This window comes from Jaculus jaculus, chromosome 11 (genome assembly GCF_020740685.1).
Source record: "Jaculus jaculus isolate mJacJac1 chromosome 11, mJacJac1.mat.Y.cur, whole genome shotgun sequence".
NCBI lineage: Eukaryota > Metazoa > Chordata > Mammalia > Rodentia > Dipodidae > Jaculus > Jaculus jaculus.
The window spans coordinates 38,293,581-38,314,370 of NC_059112.1; the positions used below are offsets into that span (position 1 = coordinate 38,293,581).

The following is a 20,790-nucleotide window of genomic DNA, read 5'->3' on the forward strand; positions in this document are numbered from 1 at the left end:
TACCTCAAAAAAAAGAGAAAGGGGGGCGGAGGAACAAGGGAGCTGGGCATGGAGGCACACACCTTTAATCTTTACATTCACGATGCAAAGGTAGGAGGATTGCTTTGAGTTCAAAGCCATCCTGAGACTACATAGTGAATTCCAGGTCAGCCTGGGCTACATTGAGGCCTATCTCAAAATTAATTGATTAAAAAAAAAAAAAACAAGGGCTGGAGAGATAGCTTAGCAGTTAAGGTGCTTGTTTGCACAGCCAATTGACCCAAGTTCATTTCCCCAGTACCCATATAAGCTGGATGCACAAAGTGGCGCATGTGACTGGAGTTTGTTTGCAGTGGCTGGAGGCTTTGGTGTACTCATTGTCTATCTGCCTTTCTCTCTCTCTCTCTCTCTCTCAAACAAGTAGACATTAAAAAAATAAAAATAAAACAATAAGACAGAAAAAAAGAGAAACTCAATTACTTGGCAAACCTTATACAGAAGATGTTACATCTTTAAAAAGTCCTAAGCCATAAGCATATTTCCTAAGCTAAATTTTACTAGCATTTATAGTTTCTGTTATAGCATTTAACAGTTCTTTGATTATAAATTCATCAGATCTCATATTTACTGTTATCTTTCCAAACAGACTACAAAGAGGAAGATCCTAAAGCAAACACAAATATTTTCTACAAACATTATTTATCACATTAAAAGAACTGAAACAAGGGCTGGAGAGATGGCTTGGTGGTTCAGGAGCTTGCTTGTGAAGCCTAATTTCCCAGGTCCAATTCCCCAGGACCCATGTAAGCCAGTTGCACAAGGTGACACATGCATCTGGAGTTCATGTGCATTGCATAACCCTTCCTCTCCGTATCTCTCTGCCTCTTTTTCTAATAAATAAAATAAAATTTAGAGAAAAAATAAAAAGAACTGAAACAAGACAAGTGTGGTGGCACACACCTATAATCCCAGTACTTAGGGAGGCCACCTTGAGACTACATGATGAATGGAAAGAAAGAAAAAAGAAGAGAGAGAGAGAGAGAGAGAGAGAGAGAGAAAGGAAGAAAGAAAGAAAGAAAGGAAAAGAAAAGAAAAGAAAAGAAAAGAAAAGAAAAGAAAAGAAAAGAAAAGAAAGAAAAGGAGGGAAAAAGGAGAAAGAAATGTACATATGTGTATAAATAAGAACAGAGGGGCCAGGCGTGGCGGCGCATGCCTTTAATCCCAGCACTTGGGAGGCAGAGGTAGGAGGATCACCATGAGTTCAAGGCCACCTTGAAACTACATAGTGAATTCCAGGTGAGCCTGAGCTAGAGTGAAACCCTACCTCGAAAAACAAACAAACAAATAAAAACCACAGAGGGTGGTCTCCATGAGACCCTTCAGGAGATGGACTTTGTGAATACCATTACTCTAAATAATAGACAAAAGATATCCTGAGCAAGAGAACAACCTAAAACAGTTCCAACATACAGCAAATGTCTTTAAAGAAGTGGTAAACCTTATCAAAGAAATCCCCCACTAAAAAACAAATTCTGGCAAAAGCATGAGTTGATAGCCACCAGTCAGGATGGTGACAGGGGAAGGTTACTAAAACTGTATGTTTTCACTGATTGTTCACAATTCAAGTGTCTTCCAGATTAGCAGTACACCAGGGTATTCTTTTTTTTTTTTTTAAGGCATGTGTTACAAGCCTGCTGCAACTGCAGAGCTACACAATAGACAGGCCTTTAACCACTGAAAATAAAACCATATGTTCTGAATGCTTGGTTCCCAGGTGGACCCTTGATGGAAGAGGTGTGTTGCTGAGGTCAGGCTTAAGGATGTTATAACCAGGGGTTCACTCTCTTGTTCCTGTTTTCTACCCGCTGTGAAGAGGTGATTTCCAGCCTCTGCTCATCCCGTTCTTCTGCCATCATGAAGCTTGCCCTCTAGACTGTAAGTCAAGATACATCCCTCCTTCTCTCCAGCTGCTTCAAGTTGGGTGTTTTGTGCCAGCAATGAGAAGACAACTACAAGAGGGCATTTTTTGGTCAAGGGAGTTGGGAAGATGGCTTGGTGGTTAACAGGGCTTGTTGCTTAAGCATAAGGGTCTCTAGGATCCGACTGCTAAGTTCAACATCTCAGAATCCACATATAAAGTGGGAGTGGTCACACATGTATAACCCAGTAGGGAGGAGGTGAAACGAGCCAATCATTGAGGCTCACTGACACAGACTAGCTCCTGGTTGAGGAAAGAGGGTATGTCTCAAGCAGCATGCAGATGAGCGATAAAAGGACACCTCTGACAACCGAACACATGCTCCTGGGACATACCCATCTGTACAAACATAACTTTCTTTCTCTGCACATGCATGCAGACACACACACACACAAATTATTTTTTTAATTTTATTGTTATTACTATTATTATTTTTTGGTCTTTCAAGGTAGGATCTCACTGTAGTCCAGGTTGACCTATGTAGTCTCAGGCTTGCTGTAAACTCAGTGATCCTCTTACCTCTTACCTCCCAAGTGCTGAGGTTAAAGATGTGCGCCATCATACCCAGTGTGTGTGTGTGTGTGGCGGGGCGGGGGGGGGGGGAGACTGTCAATTAAAAGATGTTGACATTTTCTGGCAAAGCACTTGGGAAGCTGGCATAGAAGGGAGGATTGCTGTAAGTTCAAGGCTCACAGAGTAAGTTCCAGGTCAGCCAGGGCTAGAGTGAGACCCTACCTTGAAAAGGTAATTTTTTTTTTCCTAACAGAATATCTCTTTAAAAGAGAAAAAAAAAAAAGGAAATACGACTTTAAAAAATTAAATAGGTTCCCAGGCGTGGTGGCACACATCTTTAATCCCAGCACTCTGGAGGCATAGCTAGGTGAACATCTATGAGTTCAAGGCCACCCTGAGAATACAGAGTGAATTCCAGGTCAGCCTGGGCTAGAGTGAGACTCTAACCCGGGGGGGGGGGGGGGGGTGGTGTAAAAAGTTAGTCCAAAACGTACAAATCTAAGTTTGATTCCCCAATACCCACGTAAAGCCAGATGCACAAGATGGCCCATTGTGTCAGGAGTTTGTTTGCACTGACTGGAGGACCTGGTATTCCCATTCTCCCCCCACCCCTGCCCCATTTCTGATTTCTCTCTTTCAAATAAATAAGGTATTTAAAAAAAAAAAAAACTAGATGGATGTTGGGTGTGGTGGCGCACACCTTTAATTCCAGCACTTGGGAGGCAGAGGTAGGAGGATCGCCATGATTTCAAGGCCACTCTGAGACTACAAAGTGAATTCCAGGTCTGAGTGGGCTAGAGTGAGACCCTACCTCGAAAAAACAAAAACAAAAAGATAGATGAAACCAGACTGGAAAGATCGCTTACTAGTTAAGGCACTTGCTGGCATAACTAAAGGACCAAGGTTCGATTCCCTAGGACCCAAATAAGCCAGATGCACAAGGAGCTGCATGCATCTGGAGTTTATCCACAGAAGCTAAAGGCCCTGGAGTACCCTTATTCATTCTCATTCTCATTCTCTCTCTTACAAATTTTTAATTTGAGAGTGAGGCAAAGGGGGGGGGGGGAAATGGGCACGCCAGACTCCAGCCACTGCAAACAAACTCCAGATGCATGTGCCACTTGTGCATCTGGCTTACGTGGGTCCTGGGGAATTGAACCAACGTCCTTTGGCTTTGCAGGCAAGCACCTTACTTAACTGCTAAGCCATCTCCTCAGGGCCCCCAATTTTTTAAAATTATTTAAAACAATCAAATGGAACTTAATTTGCTACAGTATTAAAAAGGAAAATATCTCAATTTTCAAATTTGTGCTTAATAAAACTAATTTTGCCACAGCATAAGGAATTGGTTTTCCACTTCTATTATACTGCTTTTGCTAAATCTAGGTTTGCCAGGAAAAAAAATGCAAATTTCCTATTTATCTTCTTTCAAGAGAAACAAAGTTTACATGTGTTCTCTCCTAGCAGACATTTCATAGTATATATTAAAGTATAAAAGCTATTAAAATAAGTTTCATTGAAATTTAATATGTAATAAAATACATTTATATGTATATACACCACGGTCACAATCAGGATGGTTACAATTCTAAAAATCTGTTGTTCTGCTTCTTTGAGCTTCTTTCTCCTGCCTCTCTCCATTCCAGAAAGCCACTCATCTATTTTCTGTCATTACTAATTAGTTGCATTTTAAAGATAATGGAAGCATACAGTATAATACTCTTTCTGACTGCTTAAAAAATGAACATAATTATTCTGACACTCATTTATGTTGCGCCACATAGGAATTCATTATTTTTTAAGTTGCTGAGTGGAAATCTACTGTAGACCACACTATACTTTGTTGACCTACCTACTTATTGCTAGATAACTAAATTATGACCATCATTTACAACCAAAGGTAACATGTTGTATTTTAAACTTTGTATTTATACATCTTCATTTTTTCTTGACTAAATAATGTAGGAATATAATGACTGACTTTGAAAAGAAAATATTAAATTTATTATCAAATTTAGTTCCAAAATTAGTGTTGAATTTTATATATCCACTACCAGTGTATGAAAATGCTAGTTGCTCCACATATTATCAATCTCTTCAACTTCAGACATCTAAAAAAGTGTGTATTTCTTAAATGGTACACAGTTATAGCTGAGGGCTACAGGGTACTAAATGGATCTGTGCAAAACTCCTATGTTCAAACCTAATCTGTAAAGCCTTGGTAACTAGAAGGAAAATGCACTTAGGAGACAACTAGATGTAAGGGAATAGTTCTCACGAGTGGGATTAATGATGCCCTCCATATGAGAGCTTGAATTCAGGGTCTTGTACATGCTAGGAAAACACTCTGCCACTGGGATATATACAAGGCCTTTTTTCCATTTTATTTTGCAAATGTCTCCCTATAAACTGCTCTTGTACTCACTCTAGTTCAAGCAGATCTTGAATCATGCTGTCTAGTCTCTTGAATAGCTAGGATTGTGGGTCTGAACAGGCAGAAGATGGTCATCTTTCAACCTTATCAACCAAGAAGCAAATCTTACCACACATTAAATCAGTGCCTTGCCTTTGAATGTTACTGCTGCCACAACTATGAGAAATAAATGGGTGGTTAATAAGCTATTCAGTCTATGATATAATGCGATGGCAGTCAGAAATTTGCATTTCATTAGTGGTTATTAGTCATACTGCTTGTAGAATTACCTGTTCAAATTAGCTTCCTCTTTTGAAGATGAGTCATTACATTCGTGATTGACTTTGGGAGGTTTTCTCAAATTATCTATTTTCATGAAGTAAAACATCATCTTCCTTGCTCAGATTGTGCTTTTGTTTATGTTATGTTTAAGAAATCTTTGTTTTATTCAAGATAACAAATTTTTGTCTTCTCCATGCTGTGAGATTTAAAGTGTTGTTTAGGGCTGGAGAGATGGCTTAGCAGGTTAAAGCACTTGCCTCAGAAGCCTAAGGAATGTATGTTCAACTCTCCAGATCCCACATAAACCAGACACACGAAAGCAAGGCAAGCACAAGGTGGCACATACCCAGTAGGTGGTACAAGAGTTTGATTGCAGTAGCTGAGGCCCTGGTGTAACAACTCTCTCTCTAAAAATAAATTTTAAAATAGTGTTGTTTAGTTCTATGTTTAATTTTTATACATGGCAAGCATGTAGAATTGTATGGATGACTGACTGTCCCACGATCAACTGCTTAAGACTGCCATGTATCTAACTGAATTGTCTCTTCACACTGACTGGAAAACACCTGACTATGTATCCAAAAAGTTGATTTTGGCCACTATTCAGTTATGATGACCCACAGAGCTGTCATGTATCAATACTCTGATTACTATGGCTTTGAGGTCGGGTCACATAAGCTCTTATTGTTCAAACTTGTTTTTGCTATTCTAGGCTGGCTGTACTTTCATATGAATTTTTAAAACAACTTGCCAACAGTTAGAAAATAACCTCTGGTGTTCTGTGGTGAGTCCATGGAGGAATCTGGAAAGAAGACATCTCAACAGTGCCAAGTCTTCTTGGGGAGAACATTTCTTAGGAATCATATTTTCTCTTCTTGGTAGTTTTAAGTACAGTTTTGGCAATTTGTTTTTCAGATTTTCCTCTAATAATCAGATACTGCTTGATATTATTATAAATGGCACAATTTCTTAAATTTCAATTTTCCATTACTCATTACTGTTCCATGCAAATATATGTTATGTGGATCATGTATCCTGCTGCTTTGCTAGACTCACTGGCTCTATTAGCATTTTTTGTTTGTTTTGAAATATTTTACTTATTTACTTGAGAGAGTGAGCAAGCGAGCATGAAAGAGAGGCAAACAGATAATGGGCACACCAGGGCCTCCATCCATTGCAAATAAACTCTAGATGCATGTGCCAACCTTGTGCATCTAGTTGACGTGGTACTAGGGAATTAAATCTGGGTCCTTAGGCTTCACAGGCAAGTGCTTTAACCATGCTAAGCCATCTCTCCAGCCCTGCCTTTTGTTGTTGTTGTTTCAAGCAGGGTCTTAACCTAGCCCAGGTTCACCCAAACTCAACTCATAGTGATTCTAGTTCAGCCTCCCAAGTGCTCCTGTTCTACTTTGATCTGTACCAGTTTCAAACAAAACCTAAAGTGATGTTGACTTTTGTTGTTTTTATTTAATCTGCCTCTCTTCTTTACCACTGCTTTTATCAACTATGATGTGCTTCAGTAGAGTTTGTACTTCAGATTCACTGAGGTTTTGAGGATCTGCAGTTTCTAGGATGTTAACAAAAATAGCCATTATTTCATTTCTTCATACTGTTTTAGTGACATACTCCCTGTTCAGTGATACTAACTATACATCTTCAAGGGTACTTGGCCAGATCACAGCTCACTAACACATGCCTTTTTTCCTTTGGGTTTCTCTGTTTCATTCTGGAATTCACTAATCTCTCCATCGATTCCAAAGTTAATCTCACAACAGCATTTTTTTTTCACCTATATAACTATTTCATGTCTACATATGTGACATGGATATCTCTTATTATTGAATTAATGTCTTTATTAAACTATTGAATCACTCCTTTGCTCAGAGATTACAAACAGCAACTGGTTGATCAAATAAAATCGACTAGCTGCTTTAAAGTTGTACTAACAGGACACAGATAGCAATTTGATCATACATGTGTATTACTATGTTTCAGCAGGATGTAATATCACAATGGCCATATGGGCCAAATTACCTAAAGCACTTCTACTATGTTCTAAGTTCTAAATCTTAGCCCTTTGACTATATAGATAAATAAAAGGATAGATAAAACTTTTATTTTCATTTGGAGGTTGGTTGTGACTGACTCTTTTCATTATAGATCATATCTCATTGCTTCATATGGCTTGCGTGTTTCTATTGTTTCTAGAGCTGCACAGTTTTATTCTTATATCCTTTGTTTTTGAGGGAGGGAGGGAGGCAGGGAGGGACGGAAGGAGAAGGGGCATGCCAGGACCTTCAGCCCTGCAAATAAGTGCCAGATGCATGCGCCACCTTGTGCATCTGGCTTACATGGGTCCTGGGGAATCGAACCTGGGTCCTTTAGCTTTATAGGCAAGTGCCTTCCTTAACTACCAAGGCACCTCTCCAGCCCTTATTCTTATATTCTTGGGGAGTTACATGGAAGAGTTTGATCCTTCAATCCTACCATATGTTCATGAGGTAAAACCAAAGCACAATATAGTCTGAGCTTAATGTAATAATGGAGCAAATCTTTTATGAGGACTTTTAATAATTTTTTTTTTTTTTTTGGTTTTTTCGAGGTAGGGTCTCACTCTGGTCCAGGCATTTATGAGGACTTTTGCAGATGCCCTGTTAAATAGGGGATTTTTATTGGAAAAGAGGCCAATTCATAGTCCTAAGTAAGTCTTAGAAACTGTCTCCTTGGAAGGAATTACAAGGTTTTATTGTCTATAATTATGGAAGCTGTCAATTAAAAAAAAATACTAAAGTTTAAAAATGGTAAGGATGAAAGAAAGAAAGAAAGAAAGAAAGAAAGAAGGAAGGAAGGAAGGAAGGAAGGAAGGAAGGAAGGAAGGAAGGAAGGAAGGAAGGAGGAAGTAGGTAAGGAGGGGGGAGGGAAAAGGAAGAAAGAAACAAATTGTTCTCTGTAGTTTTGTGGTTTTCACCATTGACTGGGGAGCTTCCTCACTCATGCTTGCTGATCTATAACTTGGGTCGGAGAAGACAGCCCTCTGCAGACATCTGGAACTATCTGCTCTGCTCTGCTCTTTCATTTCTGGGTTTCTACCTTGCACACTCTAGCTTCCTGGGTTCCCCTTCACCCTAGGCACAAAGCTGAGGCAATCAGAGAGCTCACCTCATTTGTCTCCTGATTCTTAGGAATCACTATCCTTCCTTGCCTGCTGACCAATATTTTGAAAAGTGTTGTTTCATTAATATTTTCCATGTTTTTGTTGTTTCAGGCCAGAGAATATTCTCAGTTTCTGTTATTCCATCTTGGCCAGAAACAGTAGTACCAAAAGCTACTAAAATTTTACAAACAAGGAAAACCACTGTGGTGCTTTGATTGAGATGTTCCCAGAAACTTAGGTACTCTGAGTGGTAGTCTTGCCAGCTGATGGGAATTAAAGCCTCCAGGAGGAGGTATACTGTTGGGGGCGAGCTTATGGATGTTACAACCAGTTTCCCCAGGCCAGTGTTTAGCACCCTCCTATTGCTATTGTCCGCCTTATGTTGGCCAGGGGGTGATATCCACCCTTTGCTCATGCCATCATTTTCCCTGTCATTGTGGAGCGTCCTCTTGAGTCTGTAAGCCAAACTAAACCCCCCACCCTTTCTTTTTAACCAAAAGCTGCTCTTGGTTGGGTGGTTTATGCCAGCAATGCAAACAGTAATGTCGGTACCAGGAGTAGGGTTGCTGCTAGACACCTAACTATGTGGCTTTGACTCTTTGGAGCTGTTTTCCAGAGGAATGTGGAAGGATTTGAAACCTTGGCCTGCCTAAGACATGACTTGCAGTGCTATAAGTACAGTTTGATGGGCTATTCTGCTGAGAGTGGAAAAGACCTGAATGCAGTGAGGAACTATGGACTGTGACAAACCAAAACCTATCAAAACAAATCCAGAGGCTACAAAGAACTCAAGACTGAATTAGACTGTCAATAGGCCTGCTATGGCTCAGGAAACATTGCAGAAGAGGGGATGGAAAGATTATTAAGAGCCATAGAGTGGGCTGTAATACCCTCAGGCACAGCCCCTACTACCCCACCACAGGAACTGAGAGAGGCCTTCATGACCCCACAGTGAATACCGTAAGCCAAATGAGGAGGGTAAAAGAATAACCAGTTACAATTAATATAAAATAAAATCAATGTTAAAAATGTTTCCAGCCAGGCCGAAAGTGGTGGTGCACACCTTTAATCCCAGTACTCGGGAAGCAGAAACAGGAGGATCATTGTGAGTTCAAGGCCACCCTGAGACTACATAGTAAATTCCAGGTCAGCCTGGGCTACAGTGAGACCCTACCTCAAAAAAAGAAAAAAGTTTCCAGTCAGGAATGGTGGCACACGCCTTTAATCCCAGCACTCAGGAGGCAAAGATAGGAGGAGTTCAAGGCCACCCTCAGACTACATAGTGAATTCCAAGACAGCCTGAGCTACAGTAAGACCCTACCTTGAAAAACAAAACAACAACAACAAAAAAATGTTTTCACCCAGCACTTGGGAGGCAGAGGGAGGAGAATCGCTGTGCATTCAAAGTCAGCCTGAGACTACATAGTAAATTCCACATCAGCCTGGGCTACAGTGACACCATACTTCAAAAAGCAGCGCCCCAGAAAACATTTTCAAATTTAAAATCAAGTATTACAGAAAAATTCAAAAAAGTAGTACTAAGAATGCCTATTTATCTTTCACGTAGACTGCCCAAAGTTTAACATTTTATCATATTTGCACATTATAACTTTTTAAACCACTTAAAGCACACACTACTTATCCTAAATACTTCAGTGCTTACTTCCTTTTAAAAATGACATTCCTGGGGCTAGGGAGATTAGCTCAGTGTGCCAGTATTTGCCTGGCATGTTTGTAGCCTTTGGCTGGATCTCCAGGACCAGGATTTAAAATGGGAGAGTGGGCTCATCATATAACCACAATGCAATTACCATTAATACACAACTAATATCTACTCTACAGATTTTATTCAAATTGTGTCGGTTTGACTACTAACTTATTGGAGGGGAAAGGGGACACATACGGACAAACAACCACCATTATGCCAAATCCAGACAACTAGTGGTTTGGGGTTTTTTTGTTGTTGTTTTTTAAGATGTTTTAGTGCACATGAAACTTACATATTATCTCTGGGTGGGTGATATGGGAGCTAACCTCACTTGTTAACTAACACCACCTGGGAGACAAACCTCTGGGCCTGGTTGTGAGGGATTTTCTCTATTAGGTTAACTGAGGTGGGAAGACCCTCTGAAAAGTGGGGAGCACCATCCCATGGGCTGGAGTCCCAGAATGAATAAAGGGAGAGAGCTGTGCACCATCATCCACTGCTCTCTAACTGGAGACTGGGTGAGAGCTGCTGCTGCCTCAACTCCTGCTGCCATGACCCCCTCCCCCTTCTGGACAGTGCCCTCTTAAATTTAAGCTGAATAGACCCTTTGGTCCTGAAGTTGCTTCTTGTCAGATTACTGTAACAAGGAAAGTAACCAGTAGAGGTGATTTGGGGGCACAACCCAGTTCTTATTATAGTCACAGAAGAATCAGTCTCGGAAGTAAAACCTAACTTGTTTGCTATTTGATCCATTACAGAAAATATCTGTCAACTTTCTAACAAAAGAAAACGATTTTCTGGTAACAGGATCCACTTTCAGTAAAGCTGCTATGTCTGTCCTCTCCTTCAACCTGGGGAGCTTTCTTGTTCTTTGTTCTTCACTATCTTGATTTTTCTTTTTTTTACACAAATCTCTTTTATACAACGCCCTCAAATTATGTCTAATTGGTCTTTCTTTATGGCAAAAATGATTTTGTGTTACCCTGCACTGCCAGATAAGGGGGCATCAGCCAACCTGCTGTGCTGTTACTAGTTTTCCTTTTATACTCTGTGAGGATTCATTCTGAGACAACATATTTTGTTTTCAACACACACTAATCCAGTAATTTAAGCATCCACTGAAATAATTATTACAGTGATTTTCAAATTGTGATCTCTTCAATTCTTTATTTTTCTACATTTATTGTCTCTGTTTCCTTATTAATTCATTTATAAAATTTTTATGGCATTTAAATAACATGTACAACTGAGATAAATGATAGTCTGGGGCTGGAAAGTTGGCTTAGCAATTAAGGCACTTGCCTACAAAGCTTAAGGACCCAGATTTGATTCCCCAGTTACATGGGTCTGGAGCTCATTTTCAGTGGCTAGAGGACCTGGCACACCCATCCTCCCCACCCCCCCAAATAAATAAAAATTTAAAAATAATTTTCTGTATAATGATATAATCTCTCAATAATTTGGGGTATTTTGGAGTATTTGCATAGACTTGAAGATCTGAGCACCTCAAAAATTTCAAAAAATGAAACTTCAGGGCCATCATGTTGGCACTCAAAAAGTAAGTGTGTAAACTGAGAATGCTGCTTCATGCCTTTAATCCCAGCAGTCAGGAAGCAGAGGTAAGAGGATCACCATGAGTTAAAGGCCAGCTTGAGAATACAGAGTGAATTCCAGATCAGCCTTGGATACAGTGAAACCCTATCTCAGAAAAAAACAAAAGTATTTTTAAAAAGTACATTTGTATCGTTTTTGAGACTTGGGATTATTAGATTAGAAGTTTAATGCATCTAGACTTGCTTTTATAGGGTTTTTTTGGGGGGGGGTTGGTTGGTTTTGGTTTTTCAAGGTAGGTCTTGCTCTAGCCCAGGTTGACCTGGAATTCACTAAGTAGTCTCAGGCTGGACTCAACTCAAAGTGATTCTCCTACCTCTGCCTCCTGAATGCTGGGATTAAAGGTACGTGCACTATGCCAGGATATTTTATAGATTTAGATTTGCTGCCTCATTATTTATTTGATGATGAAACTGTCCCAGTTTGTCTAGGAGACTTTCAGGATCTTTCTCCAGTATACTTCTCTAGCAGGTCTTCATCATCCTTTAAATACAACTTTTAAATATATATATATAATATAAATATTATATATATATTACTAATATATATAAATAAATATAATTAACATATATATATATATATATAATTTTTATTTATTTATTTGATAGAGAGGGAGAGAGAGAATGGGCACATTAGGGTCTCCAGCCACTGCAAACTAACTCTAGACACGTGTGCCCCCTTGTGCATCTAGCTAATGTAGGTCCTGTGGAGTTGAACCAGGGTCCTTTGGCTTTGCAGGCAAACACCTTAACCACAAAGCCATCCCTTCAGCCCCTGCTTTTTTATTTTTAATAGTAGCAAACATTTGGAAATATCCCAAAGAGTAATCAGTGTGAAACATTGAGCCAAGAATGGTGTAAGAGGGTTGGAGAGATGGCTTAGCGCTTAAGGTATTTGCCTGCAAAGCCAAAGGACCTCGGTTCGATTCCTCAGGACCCACATTAGCCAGGAGCACAAGAGGGCACACATTTCCGCAGTTCGTTTCCGGTGTCTGGAGGCCCTGGCGTGCCTATTCTTTCTCTCTCTTTCTTTCTCTCCAGCTGTCAAGTAAATAATAAAATTAAAGACAAAAGAATGATGTGAAGGAAAACGGGGCTTAAGTGATGGTTTAGCCATTAAGGCACTTGCCTGAGAAGCCTAAGGACTCAGGTTCAATTCCCTGATATACATATAAGCCAGATGCACATGGTGGCACATGCGGCTTGAGTTTGTTGGCAGTGGCTAAAGGCCTTGGCACATTCATTTTCTATCTGCCTCTTTCTCTCCCAAATAAATAAGGATGCAGAGGGAGGAGGGGTGCCATGAGTTCAAGGCCATTCAGAGAGATTACATACTAAATTCCAAGTCTGCCTGGACTACAGCAAGACCCTACCTTGACAAGCCAAAAAATAAAAAGCAAACAAATAAAAGTCCACATAGTTTTTTATCAATCCCAATGCTGTTCAAACATCTCCATAGTCTAAGATCTCTTAACTAATAGCTGTAAAACAACAACAGAAAACAAAATGGCATATTGTAATAGATGGTACTGGGCAAAACAAAGAAAGACTGAACCATTACAAGTTTTAAAACAAACAGAGCAATAAACAAAAATAACATATTAAAAAAAAGAAATGGAAAACCATAATGAAGAGAACTATAAAAGTGAAGGGGGTTAAAGAAGATAGAAGGATGGAGACTATGGTCCGAAACTATGAGAACAAAACAAAGAAGCACATGTATCACTACACAATTTTCCTCAAAGATTTCTTTAAGCTAACAGTGCAATATAAGAACTCCAGAACTGATGTGTTTACTTATTTTACAGCCCCTGACTTAGAAATTTTATCAGTTTTAAGATTAATTCTTTTAAATTTAACAACTAGGTTTAAAATGTATACAATAAAATTAATTAAAATACAGTATATTTATATTTCCACAAATGGTAAACTTTATGTTTTCTTTAAAACAAACAAAAGGAGTGTTTTCTTCAAAAATCTTTTCAAAAAGTTTTTTTTAAATCTTTCAAGTCTTGCCCTTAAGCAACAAACTGTGACTTGCTAAACACAGCTAGATACAAGAAGCTCTCTTTAGAATTGCTGCCATTATCTATCTACACTGTATTAAGGTGAATTTGTAATATTGTTTTTTATATCTTTTAAAGTGTACTATCTTGTTCAGTCCTGTTTTGGGTTGTTTTTTTATTTACTTGAGAGTCAGAAAGAAAAAAACAGACAGACAGACAGAAAGAAAGAATGGGCATGCCAAGGTTCCCTGCCACTGCAAATGAGCTCCAGGCTCCTGCACCATCTTGTGCATCTGGCTTACGTGGGTCCTGGGGAACTGAACCTGGGTCCTTTGGCTTTGCAGGCAAACATCTTAACTTCTAAGCCATCCCTTCAACCCTCAGCCCTGCTTTTGAAAAGAAGGAGAAAATAGGAACAGGATGATGCAATACCAGTATCTGAATTCCATCTCAGAACATGCACCACTATTTTCTAAAATGACTATATATACACATCTGTATGTATGTATGTTTTAGAGACTAGTATAATGCTTACCTAGTGAGTCGCTTAGGTGGAGGCCGCTCACCAAATTTCCTATGGAGAAAAAAGGAAAATGAATAAGGTATATGATAATCTCCACAGTAAATCATGCAGTCCTCCTTACATCTTCACTACAACATTAACAAAGAGGAGTGAAAAGAGAAATTGTTACCGAAGATTTATAGTCAGAAATATCAAAACACCCACTGTAAAACAGTCCTTGAAACTACCATACTTTGCAGTTCAATGGGAGAGAGAGAAATCACCAGTGAAGATACTCAACAGTGGACACTGCAAGTCTTAAATTTTGCCAGCCAGGCCAAATGAGCCAATGGATGCAACAGTGACATGTCTGTCATGGTGGAAACCAACTGCCCTCTAATTGGACTGGAGGCCCACTCCATGGGAGGGAATACATCCTGATACTGAAAATTTAAAACAGGGGTAGTCATGAGCCCTAGGGGTGTAACGTCTGCTGCTGTCTGGCTAAATGCATATACTACGCTTATCAAACTGCCCAGTAAGCACTTCTCATTGTTCATACCCTTATATTAATGCTACTCTCACTTTTGGTAGAGAACCTTCTCTTTTCAGGTGACAGTGACCTTGGGATGACTCAGAAGGCATCATGGTGCTGGAAAGAAATGACAGGAGTTGAGCACTGAACTATCTCTTCATGCCTTCCAAGGCTCAGGGCCCACTGTGGAAGAGGTGGCAGAAAGAATGTAACAGCCAAAGGAAGGGTAAGTAAGACTCCTCACAACGTGCTTCCCCACCCCCCCAGACACAGAATGGCCTGGATATCCATGACCTCACAGTGCCTGACACTATCTACACAGGACCATCACAACAGGAGGAAAAGATGATGACATCAAAATAAAAGAGAGACTGATTGAGAGGGGGAGGGGATATGATGAAGAATGGAGTTTCAAAGGGGAAAGTGGGGAGAGGGAGGGCATTACAATGAGATATTATTCACAATCATGGAAGTTGTTAATAATAAATAATAATAAATAATAAACAAACAAACAAGCAAACAAACTACCATGCTTCACACATCCTCCCTGAACTAGCAGCACACGGACCAGATGAGGAAGGTCAGGAGCCAAACTTCTGAAACACCTCACGGAAAAACAGCTGACCCATATAGCTTATTCATTTTCCTTTTCTTTCTTAGCTGTGCTAAGGGGGTTTCTCAGCCCAAAAGCACAATATGTACCACATGCCAGGGTCATCTACACACTTTTATACTTTACCTATTTGATCGTTATAACATGATTCTATTAGCCACATATGGGCTTTCCTCTTAGACATAAAAAACATTATTTTCAATGTCACAAACTAAAGTAAGCAGCAGACCATGTTGAGAATGAAAGATAGATTTTCACAACCTGTAGAAATATGCTGGATGGGATAGCAAGAATAATGTTCCCTGGCTACAAGCGGGCAAGAAGCAAAGTATAAGCAAGAACGTACAGAATTCTAGCACAACGTGGAGATCAGGGGAGGGGCTCTAGAGTAAGACAGGCTGCAATCATTTACATGTTGAGTGACTATGAATCTCCTTGACTAGATGTCAGTTTCCTTGCTATAAAAGGACAGTTACTATCCAGTCAATTAACTGTGATATTTACTATTTAGAAAGCTCACAGTGGATTTGAGGCCACCCTGGACTACACAGTGAATTCCAGGTCAGCCTGGACTAGCTTGCCTGTGAAGCCTAAGGACCCCGGTTCGAGGCTCGGTTCCCCAGGTCCCACGTTAGCCAGATACACAAGGGGGCGCACGCGTCTGGAGTTCGTTTGCAGAGGCTGGAAGCCCTGGCGCGCCCATTCTCTCTCTCTCCCTCTATCTGTCTTTCTCTCTGTGTCTGTCACTCTCAAATAAATAAACAAACAAACAAAAAAAAAAACAAAAAAAACAAAACAAAACAAAAAAAAATCACACATTGTTCTACTCAGCTCTATCTTAAGGCCACGAATGACATGAGCATTACGATAAAATTACTTCATGAGTATAAAATAAATTATCAACTAAGTGTTTTATATAGACCTGACCTTCTTCATAAAGGATGTTATCACATTCCTATTGACCTTACCTGACGTAAGCATGAGTTGCAGTAGGGAAAAGAATTTTAAAAGTAGCTTTTTTTTTCTTTAATTTGAGAGCAACAGAGAGAGAGAGAAAGAGGCAGATAGAGAGAGAGAGAGAATGGGCGCGCCAGGGCCTCCAGCCACTGCAAACGAACTCCAGACGCATGCGCCCTCTTGTGCATCTGGCTAACGTGGGTCCTGGGGAACCGAGCCTCGAACCGGGGTTCTTAGGCTTCACAGGCAAGCGCTTAACCGCTAAGCCATCTCTCCAGCCCAAAAGTAGCTTTTAAAGAATATTTTATTTATTTCAGAGGGAAAAGAGGTAGGTGGAGGGAGGAGAGAGAGAATAGGCACACCAGGGCCTCCAGCCACTAAATACGAACTCCAGATGCACACATCATCTTGTGCATATGGCATACATGGGTCGATGCTGGGTCCTTTGGCTTTGTAAGCAAGTGCCTTAACTGCTAAACCATGGCTTTTCTGACTAACTCTGGAGGTCATAACCCAACTTAATTTTTATCATTTAATAAGTTTATATAGGTCTACATATGAAAAACAGTCAAGTTATGCCACTATACTATCTGTATCCTGTACTTACAGAGATCCAATCTTCCCTACTGATATGATGTACAACAAACGAAACTTCAAGAATTACCTGCCACAACAGCTATGCAATAGTGGCACACAGCCCATCCAGGCAACCAATGTTGTAGACTGGACATGAGGCCTGCTCAGTGGGAGAAAACTCATGCCTTGTACTTGGAACCAAGTCAGAATTCTATGAATAGGAAACTCAGACTACAGAGAGAACCTACATTGCTCTTTGGTTAAGAAGAGTAGGTATACACATCAAAAAGTCTCACATAACTATGCCTATCCCCATCCTTGTTTTGCTTTGTTTTTGTTTTTGGGGGTAGGGTCTCACTCTAGCCAGCCTGACCTGAATTCAATGTATAGTCGCAAGGTGGCCTTGAACTTACTGCAGTCCTCCTACCTCTGCTTCCCTAGTGCTGAGATTAAAGGTAAGCACCACCATACCCGGCTTATGCTTATCCCTCCAAGCTGCTCTCACCTCTGCCTGGGCCCATTAGTCACTGCAGAGGAAACAGTGAGCACTGCTCTCATTGCTGGCCTGAAAACCAGTTCCAGGGAGACAGTGACAGACATGTGGTCACTCAAATCTCATCAAAACAGAAACCAAGAATCTACAGAGAATTCAACACTAAATCAGATTTCTAACACACACATGAAGGTTCAGTAAACAAGATTAGAAGGTATGGAAAAATGTGAAGGGTAGACAGGATTAGCTTGAGGCATGGTCCCCAATACCACCACCACCACCAAGACTAAGTGAGGCCTTCAAAACCCCACAGTGAATAACAATAACCCAAATGAGAAGGGACCTCATAAAATAAACTTAGGTGTTCTGAATGCTAGGTTCCCAGATGATGGAGATTTGGGAATTAATGTCTCCTGGAGGAAGTGTACTGTTGGGGGCGGGCTTATGGGTGTTATAGCCAGTTTCCCCATGCCAGTGTCTGGCACAATCTCCTGTTGCTATGGTCCACCTTATGTTGGCCAGGGGGTGATGTCCACCCTCTGCTCATGTCATCGTCTTCCCTGCCACCATCGAGCTTCCCCCTTGAGCCTATAAGCCAAAATAAACCTCTTTTTCCCAAAAGCTGCTCTTAGATGGGTGATTTCTACCAGCAATGAGAACCAGACTGCAACAAGGTGCTTGCCTGCAAAGCCAACAGACGCAAGTTCAATTCCCCAGAACACATGTAAGCCAGATGCACAAGGTGGCACATGCATCTGGAGTTCATTTGCAGTGGCTGGAGGCCCAGGTGCACATTTTTCCTCTCTCTCTCTCTCTCTCTCATTCTATCTGCCTCTTTCTTTCTCTCTCTCTCACAAATAAATACTTTAAAAATGTTCATAATAAAAATAAATAAATTGCCAGGCGTGGTGGCACACGCCTTTAATCCCAGCACTTGGGAGGCAGAGGTAGGAGGATCGCCATGAGTTCAAGGCCACCCTGAGACTACAGAGTTAATTCCAGGTCAGCCTGGACCAGAGTGAGACCCTATCTCAAAAAAACCAAAATAAAAATATAAATAAATAAATAAATAAATTACCTGGTATAAGAAAAACGCCCTTCTCTCTCCCCACCAACACCCATAGCCCAGACTGACCTAGAATTCACTATGTAGCCTCAGATTGGCCTGGAACTCTCATTGATTCACCTCCACTGGGATTAAAGGCATGCCTATCTTTAATCATAGGTGATTCAATAAAATTCATGGTATAAATACATATGCACATGGAAAATGCAATTAGTGACCAACTACTCAGATTATAAGGACTAAGATTAAACATAAATACAGTTACCATTATTTGCAATCATATCAAACAAGATGTTTATTGACATGATCTGAACTGAAAAGATACCAGAAATAAACTAGGCTGACACATTTAGACTACGAAAAGCATTTTTCATAGTAGGTGTGTGATGTTTCCCACATACAGTCAAATAAGTGGAAGTACTTAAATGCCCTAGGGGCTCTTTCAGTTTCATGAAAGGAGTTAATCCTTAATTTAATTATAACAAAGAATCATGGCTATCCAATTTTTCTTTTGATAATTATAGGCTGCGTAAGTTTCTCAAATTTGCCATATACTATAGAAATCTTCATTTAATTATATTATTTGTCTTACATTAATGTCATGTCACCATGAAGTAGAAAGTCTGTGAAATGCAGAAATTTACTTTGTGTTCATTCTTAAAGTCTGAGTAAATGGTTCATAGATAAAGCACTGTGAGCATAGGCATGAGGACCAGAGCTCAATCAACCCGAGTATACCCGTAAGTGCCAGGTGGACAGGGCAGCCCACCTACAATCCCCAAGACAAGCTGGCTTAGCTAGAGTAGTCAAGTTGGAAAACTCAGGGTTCAAGTGAGGGATACTACCTTAGGAAGTAAAAGAGGAAACAATGGAGGAAGACACTTAACATCAATCTCTGACCTCTATACACACATACACTCACACGTGTGCCCATATATCCTAGCACAACCTGCACATGCACTTATGTGTGTACATGTGTGCATGGGGAAGAAGAGCAAAGTTGTTATTCTGGGCTTTTCTTCTTTTTTTAATTTTTGTTTCTTTTTTTTTGAGAGTGACAGACAGACAGAGAAAGAGGCAGATAGAGAGGGAGAGAGAATGGGCGTGCCAGGGTCTTCAGCCACTGCCAACAAAACTCCTTGTGCATCTGGCTTGTGTGGGTCCTAGGGAATCAAGCCTCGAACCGGGGTCCTTTGGTTTCACGGGCAAGCACTTAACTGCTAAGCCATCTCTCCAGCCTGGGCTTTTCTTTATAAGTAACGAACAAAAACAACCTAGTAATGTTGTTATTTGTACCAGGCCCTGTGTCCTTTGATCCTTTCTATGTTCTGCATACTTGCTTTTCACTCAGACTGGGAGCAAAGACCAATAATACTACATCAGTGTAGCAGTCTGCTCATCAAACACCACTGCTCAAGAGCGCAGACACTCTTCAATGCATGTATGCCCCTATGATTTTAAAAATAGAAAATTCATTTTCTTTTCACTTTACTAAGCTTTCCTCCTCTCAGATAACAACCATCTCATGTTCAAAACAAGATTAGCTAGGGCAAAAATTAATTACCCTGTCTAAATCTTATGTTATACACCTGAAGTATGAAGGTTTTTAAAAAATTTTTGTTGTTGTTGTTTCTTGAGGTATGGTCTTGCCCAGGCTGACCTGGAACGCACTATGTAATCTCTGGGTGATCTTGAACTCAACAGTGATCCTCCTACCTCAGCCTCCCAGGTCCTGGGATAAAAGGCATATACTACCATGCCTGGCTAGTATGAGAAATTTTTAAAATGCAATCCTTAAACACAGCACTTCTTACCTGCATACACTACTGAAATTCCTACATATTCTCCAATCTACTAGAATTTTCAAAAAAGTGAGTACCCTGTGCTCCCCGCAATTACATTTGCATACATACTTCCTTTCAGTTGAGTGTCTCCTACATGCCAGATAAATCTTCTTGTGTTTATAATGTGTTAAGAAAGTGTAAGGCAACACACAACCTTATTAACTTGACACCTTTCTTGGCCAAAATATAAATCCCGTAAGAAAACTAATTCATACATCAAAAAGAAGAGGAAGCCAGGTGTGGTGATGTACACCTTTAATCCCAGCACTGGGGAGGCAGAGGTAGGAAGATCACCATGAGTTTGAGGCCACCCTGAGACTACATAAGCCTGAGATCCTACCTTGGAAAACCACAAAAAAAAAAAAAGAAGAAGAAGAAGAGGACGAGGAGGAGGAGGAGAAAGAAGAGGAGGAGGGAGGCATAAGACAAAGCTTTTCTGAATACAGAACAAATTTTGTATTCATAGGCAAAGCAAAGCCCCACTCTAGAACTGGAGAGATGCCTCAGTGGTTAAGGCACTTGCCTGTAAACCCTAATGACCTAAGTTTGATTCCCCAATAC

General features: G+C 40.3%; 1 protein-coding gene across 3 annotated transcripts in view; it reads right to left on the reverse strand.

The window, feature by feature from the left end:
* Positions 1 to 20,790, reverse strand: part of Rbpj (recombination signal binding protein for immunoglobulin kappa J region) — a 117,749-nt gene that overhangs the window by 26,871 nt on the left and 70,088 nt on the right. For all 3 annotated transcript variants that reach the window (XM_004656098.2, XM_045161528.1, XM_045161529.1), the window contains one exon: positions 14,179 to 14,217. Coding sequence is in view for 1 of the 3 variants with exons in the window: in XM_045161528.1 (XP_045017463.1) it covers positions 14,179 to 14,217 (39 nt within the window). In the remaining 2 variants the exon portion in view is untranslated. The remainder of the gene's footprint in view (positions 1 to 14,178; positions 14,218 to 20,790) is intronic.